General features: G+C 27.7%; 1 protein-coding gene across 1 annotated transcript in view; it reads left to right on the top strand.

Annotated features, from left to right (window-relative positions):
* Mybbp1A (MYB binding protein 1a) overlaps positions 1-13,679 on the top strand; it is a 60,010-nt gene that overhangs the window by 20,895 nt on the left and 25,436 nt on the right. The window contains exons 9-15 of the mRNA XM_075363401.1: positions 295-440; positions 2,494-2,658; positions 5,120-5,338; positions 5,726-6,010; positions 6,514-6,656; positions 11,137-11,274; positions 12,476-12,585. Coding sequence (XP_075219516.1) covers positions 295-440; positions 2,494-2,658; positions 5,120-5,338; positions 5,726-6,010; positions 6,514-6,656; positions 11,137-11,274; positions 12,476-12,585 — 1,206 coding nt within the window. The remainder of the gene's footprint in view (positions 1-294; positions 441-2,493; positions 2,659-5,119; positions 5,339-5,725; positions 6,011-6,513; positions 6,657-11,136; positions 11,275-12,475; positions 12,586-13,679) is intronic.

The following is a 13,679-nucleotide window of genomic DNA, read 5'->3' as shown; positions in this document are numbered from 1 at the left end:
AATTGAATGTATTGGTTTGAAGTCGTATGATGAATTTTACATAATTCCGTCCACTGAGATGAAATCATCATCTGGACGGAATTGATTACTGTGCCTTAATGAAAACCAGTAGCAACTTTTAAATCTCTTAATAGCAACTACAGTAACACTTACTTCCAAGAGGAACATGCTATTTTGAAAAAGTAACCGGAAGACAAATAGGATATCACGTAATTGTTGTATGATATAAATTAATTTATTTAAAAATACATTATAGACCATCCTCAATTGTGATTTTGTTTTTAAAAATTGTAGATGCAGCTCAGAGGTGTTTCTATGTTGCATTAGACCATAAATTTGTTCGTTTGACTGATCTTCGTTCATTTTTAAGTGGATTAGTTGTCTACTTGGATGATAAGATCTGTAGCAGTAATTATTTATCAGTGGAGATAAATAATCAGGTATTGGTTCTTCTTTCTTGATACATTATTTATTTATTAATTATTGTTTATTTCTTACCATTCTCTGATTGGTAATTAATTAGTACATGGAAGAGGTGATGCTTTTGTGTAGCTAAATAGATAAAGGATCTAATTTTTATCCTATAACTGTTAGCTTATTACTCTTCATCAGTGTTTCCTAAGTTTTTTTTCACAGCCACAAAAATAATCAGTGTGGATCAAACTAATGAAAACTGTTTAGTTATAAGTGTATGGAATTGTTGCTCAATTATAACAGAAATGAAAAGTTCAATGCTTTTTGAAATTTTCAAATTTTTTATACATTTTAGTATTTCTAATCGATTCAGAATTATTTTATTTAGCATTGTCTATATTTTATTGCAGGATTTTTTTTTGAGTTTTCTAATTTGTAATGGGCAGTTAGATGTTACCTTTCCCACCATTTGGTTCAATTCACATTATGGGTTTATTATTATTTACCAGTAGTAGGTCTCTGCAGTGATGTTATTTTTATAATTCTCTGTTTTATAATTATATTTTTATTGAAATACAGTTGCCTTCCATATTTGTGGATAATAATGTATGCATTTATTCAAACAAATTTTAGATGCTAGGAAAATGAACAGTTTTAAAGCATTATGCCAGTTTTTTTCACTTATATAATTAATTACAAGTGATAAAAATTTAATTATAGATAACTCACAGTAAAACATTACCAATGTTAACTTTTCCTGATGTAATAGATGCAGAATGTAATTCTTGGGGCCAGATTTTTTTATTTGTATATAACTTCTGAAAAATTGTATTTTTTAATATGAAACAAGTTAGATTAATGAAATGAAAAAAGGTTGTTACTAACGAAATTACTTTTGCTGTTGATGTTGCATGACATTTCTCTAATATAAACTTTCCGATTGTTCTAAAAATGAAAAGAAAAAAGTGAAAAGCAATTATGTGATTTCATATTCTCAATTTAAAAAAGAAAATATTAACAATAATAATAATGATAAATTATCATTAAAACTAACGTAAACTAAAGTAAGCTCTTAGAATTACAGAATCATACTGTTATAAAATATAAATAACATTGTAAAAAAGGATTATCAAACATGTTACTTGTAAAAGTTGAATTTGTTTTTACAAATTCAACTTTTACTTTTTTTCTCATTATAGAAATAGAATCTTAACTGATTATAATGGATGCTAGCATGAACTGGGCCATTATGTGTACAGAGGGCTAGTAGTGAATCATTTATTATACGCAGTGCGACTGGAAAATTTCATCTTATAGTTTATAGTAACACACATTTTGATTTTTATATATTATTTCTAGATTCTATATAACATCTTCACACAATAGTGAATAACGGTTACTGAATCTGCATGTATCAAAATTCTCTTTTAAAAATTATATTAAATAGCATCTAGAATTCTTCATTTATAAAATGTTGGTATATGTTTTAAAGAAAATTCATCTATCTTTATTTTGACTTAGAAAAAATACAATAATACTTTTTTATTTTTTTATCTGCCTTTGAACAGTCATATAAATATTATTACAAGCAAATAACTATAAGCATATTTTAATGAAGATAATTAGTATATTGAAGTATATTTGTATTCAAATGTTTATAATAATGGAAAATAAAAGACTGCAAGATGTTAACAAAATAGTCAGCATAATAAATTCTATTATTGTTTTAAATGCTTCATTAACACATTACATTTTTAATTTGATAATATGTTACAATAATTATGTAAAAGACTAGGTGGAGTTAGTTCCTCTTTGATGGGCATAATCCCAATATCATAAAAACTGACCAATGATGCACCTGGAGTTTGATGCATTGTGGAAATGTTTCTTTTGGACTGGAATCAATAATTCCAGTGTATGTCTGCTTTTTAATGATATACAAATCTGAAATTAGTTGTTTCTAGTTTTTCTTTTCTAGTGTGTATCAATCGTATTGTTTACCTTATCAGTTTTTTTAGCAGTACGTGTAATTAATATATTATTTAATGAATTTGTTAATTAGACATATTGTGATTTTAGTGGAGGAAAGCGTGGAAAAATATGGTGGAAGTTGTAAATACTATTGGTAATGAACAGAGTAATGGAAATAATGGAAAATTAACGAGTACTGTGTTTCATGTTATGTTTCTTCTTCTTGGATTAACTCTTTTTAAAGAGCCACAAGCTACCATTGAAAACCTTCAGGTAATTACTAAATATATATATATATATAAAATATGGTATAAAAACTTTATTGATATAACATTGGTTATAAGACTGAAAGTGGTAAGAATAGTAAATGCATTTTACAACACTTTTCCTTCTTTTGTGCTATCTCTCAAATACTTGATGATCTGGGTGGTTGTATAGGGTATGTCAGTGAAGCAAGAACTTTTAAAACCTATTAGTTAAATAACATTTATTGTAACATGAGTATTTGTACAGTTTTCTGTTAAATAAGACATGCTATTTTTTTTTTTTTAAATAATGCTTGATAGGTATGCACCATTACAATTTACACACTCTTGTAGTCTTAATCAAAAATTTTCCGTTACTCACCCTAACATGGCCAGTGTAATACATGGTACTTCTTGGTTTTTTAATTTTAGGTAACATTTTTTTACCTCTAATATTTGCAGTTGCTTGAAATACACCATATACTTGAGCAAACGCCCCCAAAAAAAGGTCATATGCGAATGAATCACAGATTAGCCAGTCAAACAGTATCCACATTTTTGGGTACAATTTGGTTTGGTAAAAGTTCTCTTAAAGCAGTGATAAATAAGCAGTATTATTTGCTGGAACCATGTAATTTGTGAAAATTGAACTAATTTTTACCTCAAATTGTTCTGGCCATTCTTGTGTAATGCACTGCAATAAAATTTGTAGCATTTCCTTGACCATCTTGAAAAAGGACTGGTCTGTTAATGCCAGAAGATGAAAGTGCATGCCACTTTCGTCTTCTCTTTTTAAGTTCTTGGATATTTTTGTTTTCGTTTTAGTTTTTATTTGCGTTATAACTTTGCAAGGTGTTGATATTTTATATATTTATTTTTTCCTTTTTGGTATATATACTTGTTGCATTCTATTGAGAGTGATAACATCTATTTTTTTTCACCTGCACTAAAAGAAAAATCTGTTCAGCAAACCACCGAAAGTCTTATCCAGGTAGTATACTTAGGAAGCTGCTTGTAATGCACTAATTTAGTGATTGTAACAGTGATATAATGTTAATAAAAGAAAAAAGAACATTAATTTCAAATTCATAAACTTTATTTCATATGAATTTTTATAGAACCACAAATCTGCAAAACTGCAAACAAAATTTCCACCAGTTGCTTCCCTGCCGCCGTACAGTTTGCCCTGTAACCCTGAGTAATTCAGAATAGTTTGTTGATGGAATTCTATGTAGCTTAATTAAAATAAAGAGTTAAACTTTTTTCTGCAGTATTATAAAAATCATTCCCAACTTCTTATTATTTATATATATTAATGGTGAAATGTAGTAGAAATAACAAAGATGGACCACTGAATGTGAAAATAGGAGGAGAAAAGATTATGGAGGTGGAAGAATTTTGTTATTTGGGTAGTAGAATTACTAAAGATGGACGAAGCAGGAGCGATATAAAATGCTGAATAGCACAAGCGAAATGAGCCTTCAGTAAGAAATATAATTTGTTTACATAAAAAATTAATTTAAATGTCAGGAAAAGATTTTTGAAAGTATATGTTTGGAGTGTCGCTTTATATGGAAGTGAAACTTGGACGATCGGAGTATCTGAGAAGAAGAGATTAGAAGCTTTTGAAATGTGGTGCTATAGGAGAATGTTAAAAATCAGATGGGTGGATAAAGTGACAAATGAAGAGGTATTGCGGCAAATAGATGAAGAAAGAAGCATTTGGAAAAATATAGTTAAAAGAAGAGACAGACTTATAGGCCACATACTAAGGCATCCTGGAATAGTCGCTTTAATATTGGAAGGACAGGTAGAAGGAAAAAATTGTGTAGGGAGGCCACATTTGGAATATGTAAAACAAATTGTTAGGGATGTAGGATGTAGAGGGTATACTGAAATGAAACGACTAGCACTAGATAGGGAATCTTGGAGAGCTGCATCAAACCAGTCAAATGACTGAAGACAAAAAAAAATGGTGAAATAAAATTTTCTCTGGTTAAAAGAACAGTGGAAATTTATTGATATTAATAAACTATAATACATTACAGTAAACTATGGTATTTCTCAAATTAGTTATGCTTCGTTGTAATAAACATTTAGTACTATGAAGATAAATCATCGATGAAGTTAATGATAACCAACTTAATGATAACTGTTATTATTTAGTCTTTTAGTGTCCAATCATTATCCATGTTAAATTTATTTTATTGTTTAAAGGGGATAAAAATTATTACAATATTTAAATAATGTATTACTGTAAATAACATATAGTAAATATGTGTTTGAAAAATACATACACATGGTTTTATGTTATTGTATTAAATGGAGAAATATGCTATTAGAGCATCCAGTCACAAAGGGAAGAAAGAATTATGTAAATCTATTTATTTTTTTTTTTAATTTAATTCTGTTTGTTTAAATTAATTTATTTGTTCATATTATATACATTTAATTATAAGCTATGTATATTTTTTATGATTTTATCACAGGAACTCAATGTTGTGTATGAAAGAATGAATAAAGATATAAAGACCCCAAACAAATCTAATAGCAATGAATCAGCAGAACCACATTGGACAGAAGTTGTGGTCGATCTATTACTCTCATTATTATCAAATAATTATCATTTTCATAGAAATGTTATTTCAAAAATATTTATTTATTTGTGTCCGCATCTTTCCTCACAAAATATTCATCAGATTTTAAAGGTAATTACTTCTGGAGTATAATAAGTTTGTTTCTTAGATTTATTATTATGACTTTTTTTATATGCATGTCCATGAATATGTATGTGTATGTATGTACACGCATGTTTTTGTGTTTTCCTAACTTTTATTCTGTAGTGTGAATTTTTCTAATTTTAAAATTGATCAGTTCTAAGTTACATTTTCTTGATGAGATATTAATATAATTTAATATTATTTTAATTTATGGTAACTGTCAAGCTTAGAAATTTTTCTGCGCAATTTATGGTTGCTGCTGTGGCATCAAAGTGATAATGTATTACAATATATTTAGTGCTTGCTTGTGTTGACATATAATTTGTATCATTAAAGCAGTTTAGATTAGATTTAAAAGACATTTCATTGTTTTAGGTTTTAAATCCAAATGTTAATAATATAATGGCTACTGCTGGAAATGATTCAGATGATGATTTCAATAACAGTAGTATTAAATTTAAAAAAGTAAAACATAAAAAAGATAAAGACCATGATACTGATAATAGTGAAAGCGATAATGATGACAATAGTGATGGTGAAAGTGCTGAAGAAACTGAATCAGAAATGAGTGGTGATGATGTCGATGAAGATACTGAGTGTGACAAACTGAGGGCAACAATTCGTGATGCTCTGGGAAATGCTGGGGCTGTTACTGATACAGTAAGTAAAGCTTATGTATTTTATTTTTGGATACACTAGTATAACACAGTTAAAGCGTATAGTTACCAAAAAACATTACAGTAATTTAGTGAGGAGATTAAGATGAAAACCGGAATATTATTAAAAAATAAAAAATAATTTAATTACTTAAAAGTAAGCCCTTGTAAAATTTTTCTTTGATTTCAGATTAAATTATTTTAATTTATAACATTATTGCAGAAATATTTTATTTAGAATCTGCAGCAGATCTAACAGCTTCATGATGATCCACCATGTGATACTGTTGTGGAGGATTTTATTATTTTTTTATAAAAAATTTATATTGTAAAATCAGTAGTGGTAAAGGCATTGTCAGAAATCATACAAATAATTATAGATTTTCTTTTTGCCATTATGTGATGGATAAGAGTTTAAAGTTTTAAATATTAAAATGTTTGCAATAAACACGTTTTCATTCATTTCAAATTTCTCTTTCTATTATTACTTTTTTCCTCATGTTTTAGGAATCAATTGATTTGGATGATATGGATGAAGAAGAAGGTAAAAGATTAGATGAATCATTGTCAGAAGCATTTAAACAAATGAAACAACAAAAATTGAAAGCCCAGTCTACAGAAGAGAAACAGTTATCTGATTTTAGAGCGAGGTTTGTTGAAATAATTTTTTTATAGACAGTCTCATTGTACTAGACTTGAATTACATTTTACCATTTATTGTGATTTTCCCTTATTTTGTTAATTGGCAAAATATCTTAACATTTTTTTCTTCTTTAAGTTAATTTACATTATATTGTCTGTATTGAGGGTCAGTATTACATTTTTTTTGTAGTTTTTGGGTTGTAATTTCATTATTTTGCAAAGTAGTCTGCTCTCTTGATACCCACAAGTGTTTGAATAGTATAAATTGTTGCCATTGATTCAATCCAGCTAACTTTCAGTATTCAAATTGGTAACCAACACCAGATATTTCCATAGAAATTTTGCACTAAATATGGACTGATGAAGGGTGGGAGAATTCATAACTTGAATTTAGTGAATGGTCAGAAACAAGTGACTACGTTATGGCATTTCCTCTAAACTTCATTCCTTCCATTTAACTATTTAACTGTGAATTATTTAGGTTGTAACCGTTAACCATGGTATGTGTTTTAAGCAAATTTTTAATACTTTAAATTGTTTTACGAGTATGTTAACCATTTTTTTCTCAGATTTACTTCCTTTATATTAAGATTGTTTTCAGATTTTGCACTGTTAAAAATATAACATTGTTTTATGACCATTTCTTGGTTAATTTATTAATTGCTTCATTTAATATTTGATCTTATACATACAACTAAATTGTTTAAATTTCACAATCTGATCTATTTTGTTTTTATTTAGTCACAAATTAACTTTTTTTATAAAAGAAAGTTGATAAGCAAGTAAAAAAGTTCACACAATCCATATATAAAGAAATGTCTACTGATGGACTTATTTATTTGTCTTTGATTTTAAAACTTATTTTTAAAATTAAATGTTATACCTAGTGTTTTCAAATTGTTGAATTATTGAAGATTTAAAATTATTATTTTAAAAACTCATGAGTCAAAGTCAGTAGAATAAAAAAAACATCTTAAATTAGGTGGACTACAAATTTCAAGAAACTTTACCATTGGCATAAAAAAAAATCTCTTAAAACATAATTTATGTTCTGTATTGGTTTAAATATACCTTATTTACATGAATCTAAGGTGCACACTACATTTGTGACATTATTCTGTTTAAAATTAGGTTGCTCCTTATAACCAAAGCCAGATTTTGTTACTATATTACAAAAATTACAAAAATACATCATTCCAGGAGAGAACATTATAATAGATGAGTCTATGGTACCATGGCAGGGTCAGCTGTCTTTCAGGCAGTATATAAAAAATAAGCAGCATAAATATGGTGTGAAAATATACAAACTTTGCTCTACAAATGGTTTTGTATATAATTTTAAAATTTACAAGGGACAAGGAGACACTAATGTCAGAGAAAGTCTCACATTATCTATAATTAAAGAACTGTTAAAAAATGTAACAGAGTTTGGAAGAATACTGTATGTAGACAACTTTTACACAAGCATTGACGCAGCAAAATATTTTCTATCTCAAAAAACAAAAATAAGCGCAACATAACAAAAAGATCAGAAATATCTGCCGAAGAATATTGTTTACCAAAGAATTAGAAAAGGAGAAATAATTAAGGCAATGAAGGTTGACATAAAAATAGTTATGTGGAAATACAAGCAACAGGTACCTATCCTAACTACAAAAGAGGAACACGACTTGTTAATATTAACAGGAAAAGTTGTAAAAGGAACTGGTGACAAAACTAGAGTTGTAATTAATTACAATGATGCCTAAAAAGGTGCTGATTTCAATGATTAAATGAGTAGCTACTACACAATTTTAAGAAAAGGTGTCAAGTGACATATAAAAGTAGCCGTAGAATTAATATTTGGTTCATTATTAACCAACGCATGGGTTTTATATAATAGCAAATGTAAAAAAAATATTCAATTTAAAATTTTAAGGTAAAATATATAATCAAAGCTTTGGTCGCAGAAACAATTCAGATGCAAAAACCAAGAACTCCTAAGAGAATTCATTCATTAATTTAAAAAAGAAATCGCAAATCAATCCGGACAAAAAGAAACCCCAAGAATGTAGTGGCTGTTAGCAAGATTTTACAGCAAACTATCAAGACAAGAAATCGGGACAACAAAGTCAAAAAGGTTAACACATATTGTAATGAATGTGACGGAAAGCTGGCTTTGTGTTTAAAATGCTTCAATTCTTCTCATGAGAAAATATGAATATATCTTGTTAGACGAGTAGTGAACTAAAATTGTGTTGTATTTTTAGTGCAAGATTATTTTGTGGTGGATAGTGAATTTTTTGCAGAGTAATTTAACTATAAAATTATGATTAAATTTTCAGTGAAATAGTCAGTTTGAATATTCATTCATTACACAGTATGCAGGCATTAGTGAATTTTAAATAAACAGATAATTTCAATTTTGTTTCATCCAAATAATTCAATGCAATTTTTCATTTGAATTTAGATTTGGTTCATTCTTAAATATTTGTACTAATTACTTTGTCTGATTTTACTGTAACTTTACAATTATTATTTTTATTTCAAATAATGATTTCAGGTAATTTCATTCATTTTGTAAAGAATTTCTCATATTTTTTTTGTTTTCTACTATTTGCTGTGTTTTTCTTTAGTGCCATAATATTTAGTACTAAATATATTCATTACATTTTAATTATGGTTTATATTGTTTAGTTTCAATGTATTTGTTTACTTTTTACTATGATTTGTTTCACGTAATTAAATTTACTACATTTTTTTCTAAAATGAATGCTTTCTTATATCTTCCTGAATCAAAATTTACATTACTGTAAAATTCTGTTACATTGACAAATGTGAATTTGTCTAATAATGTTTAATTTGATGTTCTGTTTTTAATTATGTCAATTTATTAAAAACTTGATATATCTTGATATTTGAAAAAAATAATTACCATTTATTAACATAAATATTCAACTATATCTTTTAAATCATTCATTGAATGCTTTTATGAGAAAGTTTTCCTTTTCCACTGTTGAAGTAATAACAAAAGATAAAAGTAATTCTATGTAGGTGGTTTATAGCAGGTGCCTATATGAAAAGAAGTACTGTTTCAATTTATTTGCCACTGCCTTCAGGGTGAAAATTCCCTTTACAAAGTCGGCTGTAGCAAACATTGTTCAGAATTTATCCAAACTGTTTCAGAGTATGATAGTTTGTACTATTTCTGATAGATGGCAAAACCTTTTCAAAAGTAGTTTTTAACATTGGTTATAATACAAAGAGAAGAATAAAGAGACATTATGCGTGTGGAGTATTCTTCCATGCTGCTCTGTATAGAACGTGAATAGTGGTATATGTTGGCTGTAATGCACAAAATAGAATCCTTTAACAAGCATCTTAGCAAGTAACTGGTGTGCAGTTAGAGTCGAGGACGCATGGCAGTACCACAACATACAGGACATATATTACCCGTACCACAGCTAATATATTAAATTCTATTAATATAATAGAATTTAATATATATATATTTCTTTTTTTATTTATTTATTTTTTTTGTGAACAGTTTATATCTATATATATACACTATGCAATATAATACAGAAACAATTCATAAATAAATACTTTAATGTGTATATATATATATATCAGGTACTTAGTATATATCATACCAAACACTTTAGTATATATATATATAACCAAATATTTAATTTATTTTATCATTGTATTTGTTTTAATTTATTTATAAATACATTTGTATTTTTGGGTTATATTGAGGATTCTTTCCTTTTAATATATATACTGTATATATTAAAATTAATTAGGATTAAAAGAAATATATCTTTCAAGTTCTGTTAGAATCTGTTGCGTTCCTAACACATTTACTGTTTTCCGCCTATATACATGTATTTGCCATTGCTAGGGGCTGTTGTTTTGACAACGGTAGGCTACGTGACAAATTCAGTCTAGATTCAATAGTTTTTGTAGTCAGTTCATTCATGTGCAGTAGAAACAGTAAGTTCAGCAATGTGATACAATTTCATTGTGTTTATTCAATTAAGACTTGGGACCTAACCCTACAGAATCTGTTCATCATTCATAAAAATTTAATCCACTATGATTACAAACAGGTGGTACCAAACACATTATACAAATAATCCAGCATTATATGTTAGTCAATCCAGCAATATTACTCAAAATAAGTGTCAACACATTTGTTTATACAGTTTGTTTTGTTAGCATTTTACAGTCTGGGGATATCAAAATAACTGAGAAATGCAGAAAACTAGGTACTCATAGTTTTGGTATGTAAACATTTTCAAGCTATTAAGATATTGTAGATCACTGTAATAGCCAGGGAAATGAAAACTGTTTCTGGCATTAATTGTGTAATTTCAGTTTGTAATATTTCCATATTGTGGTTGGCTGCTCAGTACTACTCATGATTTATGACTGAAGCTTTATATATGATTATTGATAATAATTATACATAATACACAGTATTCTGTATTTTACATTTTGGTTTAGAGTTCTTGATTTATTGGAGATATGGATGAGAGCTGAACCAGAACTTAATTTATTCTTTGATGTAATGGTTACGGTTTTAATGCTTTTGGAAAATTCTGTTAGAGAAGGAACTGATGTTCAGCTTCACGCAAAAATAAGGTAAAAAGTAACAATATAATTAAGTAATTTTAAGTTAATAAATTTACTTTAAATAACCTAAAGTGTTACATATTTTTAATAATATTTATTATGCATTTGAAGAGAGGCATCCAGCTTATTTGGATTAATGGATTTTCACGTTTCTTATCTTTTTTATTTGAAACATTAAAATTAAAGAAATTTGTTATAGCTTTATGCTGTATATTAAAGTGTACAGTATAAAAGAAGTAATGTTATTGGTTAATATAATTGAACATTGTAAACTATGATGTTTAAATCAACTTTAAACTATTTTGTTTCTTAACTTCATTTAACACACATGATATAAAAAAATTGTCCTTTTTTTTTACGGGTAAGTTTCACAGTTTACATTTTCTGAAGAAAAATGTTCTGCTGCATTTGTGGTATACGAAAAAATAAATCTGCAGCTAAACAACAAAGCTAAAAAAAGTTCATTCAATTTTACATCTTAATGTACTGCTATGATCTGTTGATTTAATTTAAAATTCAGAAATTTTCAAAGTGTTATTTCCTGTATTTAGCAATCAAACAGGATCAAAGTATTTGCTTGATTTGTATATGAAATGTGATGTTCTTAAGTCATGCTCAAACTCTGAGTGTAACATTAAATGTTAGTGTTCTAGTGTACACTCCAAAATCTTTAAAAAGTATTCTTTTAATGACATGTTAGATAGTACATTTTTCAATGTTGTTTTATGTAATTATTTTGTAATACCATCTTTATGATTATTATATTTGAGTAGATTGTAATGGATAAAATCTGTAAACTGGTGACATTAGTTGAATTTTAGAAAACTTGCACTTAATCAAATTAATTGTTAATTTAAATTAAAAATCACAAGATTACTTTGTTGTAATTATAAGATTTTTAAATTTCCAGATCTCATCTTATTCTGTGCATATCAGTAATATACTGTTTATTATTAATTGGATCATTCATTATACATAAAACAATTAATCATGGTGCTTTTTTTTACAGAATATATGTAGATTTTAAAAATCTGTTTGATTAATTTTAATAAACCTGTTTGTTGTAGATCAGGTTTTTTATTTGGTTAGTGCGTGTGTACTTGGATTTCACCTCAAATTAATGTCTGCAAAATGTTGGGAAATTGTTTCCAGTTACATTGTTAAGGTTTTTAATATAATACAATTTCGCTAAACTACTTTTCTTTTTTAGAGTATTTCTGAAGAAGCTGACCTCATTAAAGAAATTTTCATATAATGAAAAATTAGATATTTCACAAATAGTTAAAGTAATGGAAAAACTAATGGATAAAGATGATAAAAGTAAGTTTTTGAACTAGTTTATGATTTACTGTTTGTTCATTTTTTAGTGTTTTGTGTTGAGTAGCAATTATTTTTTTTTTTTAATAAATTGCCATCTTTTGCTTTTTCATGTGCAATATCTTGTCTTTCTTTTTTGTATTTTGTTATAAGCTTATAAAATCTTGTTTCCCTTTTTTGTCTGGTTATACTTCCTAAAAATGATGGGCTACAAACCAAGGCTAACTTCGTTTTATAGAGTTTCGCTATAATATTGTTATGGTTATTATTATACATTTTGAGATATGCTAGCTTTTAAATATTTTTTATCCCCATTGTGTTTATAGCTTGTTAATTTTTGTTATGCTAGTTCTTGCAAGAAGACGGTCCAGAAAGTAACTTATTTTTGTGCGTAGTGTGGAGATGGGTGGGGATGGACCTGCCATCTTGTGTCAAAATATTTCTACACTCAGTATGCATCAGGCTTTCATAGCATGTGGACTGTGATTTTTCTACTTTGTTCATTGTGAATTATTGAGATGTGTGCTTCAATAGAAAATCCCGTGAGTTGTGAGGTGCATTCTGTGATTAAAGTTTGTTCTGGCAAAATACCTCAAACCAATTGAAATTCATCGGCAACTTTCTGAGGTGTATGGAGATGGAATAATGAGTGAAGGTGGAGTGAGGCAGTGGTACATTCAGTTTAAAAATGGCTGCACCAATTTTCATGAGAGAACCGCTGTGGTCGGCCTAGCCTTGTGACAATGAAAATCAACAATAAAATTCGTGAAAATCACAGCATTACGATTATGGAACTCTCGCTTCATTTCCTTCAAATTTTACAAAGTTTACTGCATAAAACTGCTTCAGGGAAGCTTGGCACAAGTTTTGTGCAAGATGGGTGCCAAAAATCTAAGACGACAGATTTCTACAGAGAAGGAATTGAAAAGCTTGTGCATCATTATGATAAGTGCCATAATTTAATTGGCGACTATGTAGAAAAATAGTTCAAGATTGTCCCTTTCAAATGTATATAATAAAATTTCTCTTTTTTATTTGGTTGGTTTTTTATTTAAAACCTAAGTTACTTGCTGGACAGCCCTTGTACATCTCCAGTT

This window comes from Lycorma delicatula, chromosome 4, assembly GCF_047948215.1.
Source record: "Lycorma delicatula isolate Av1 chromosome 4, ASM4794821v1, whole genome shotgun sequence".
Taxonomy (NCBI): domain Eukaryota; kingdom Metazoa; phylum Arthropoda; class Insecta; order Hemiptera; family Fulgoridae; genus Lycorma; species Lycorma delicatula.
The sequence above is the reverse complement of the archived record's forward strand: the minus strand, read 5'-3'. Positions and strand labels throughout refer to the sequence as shown.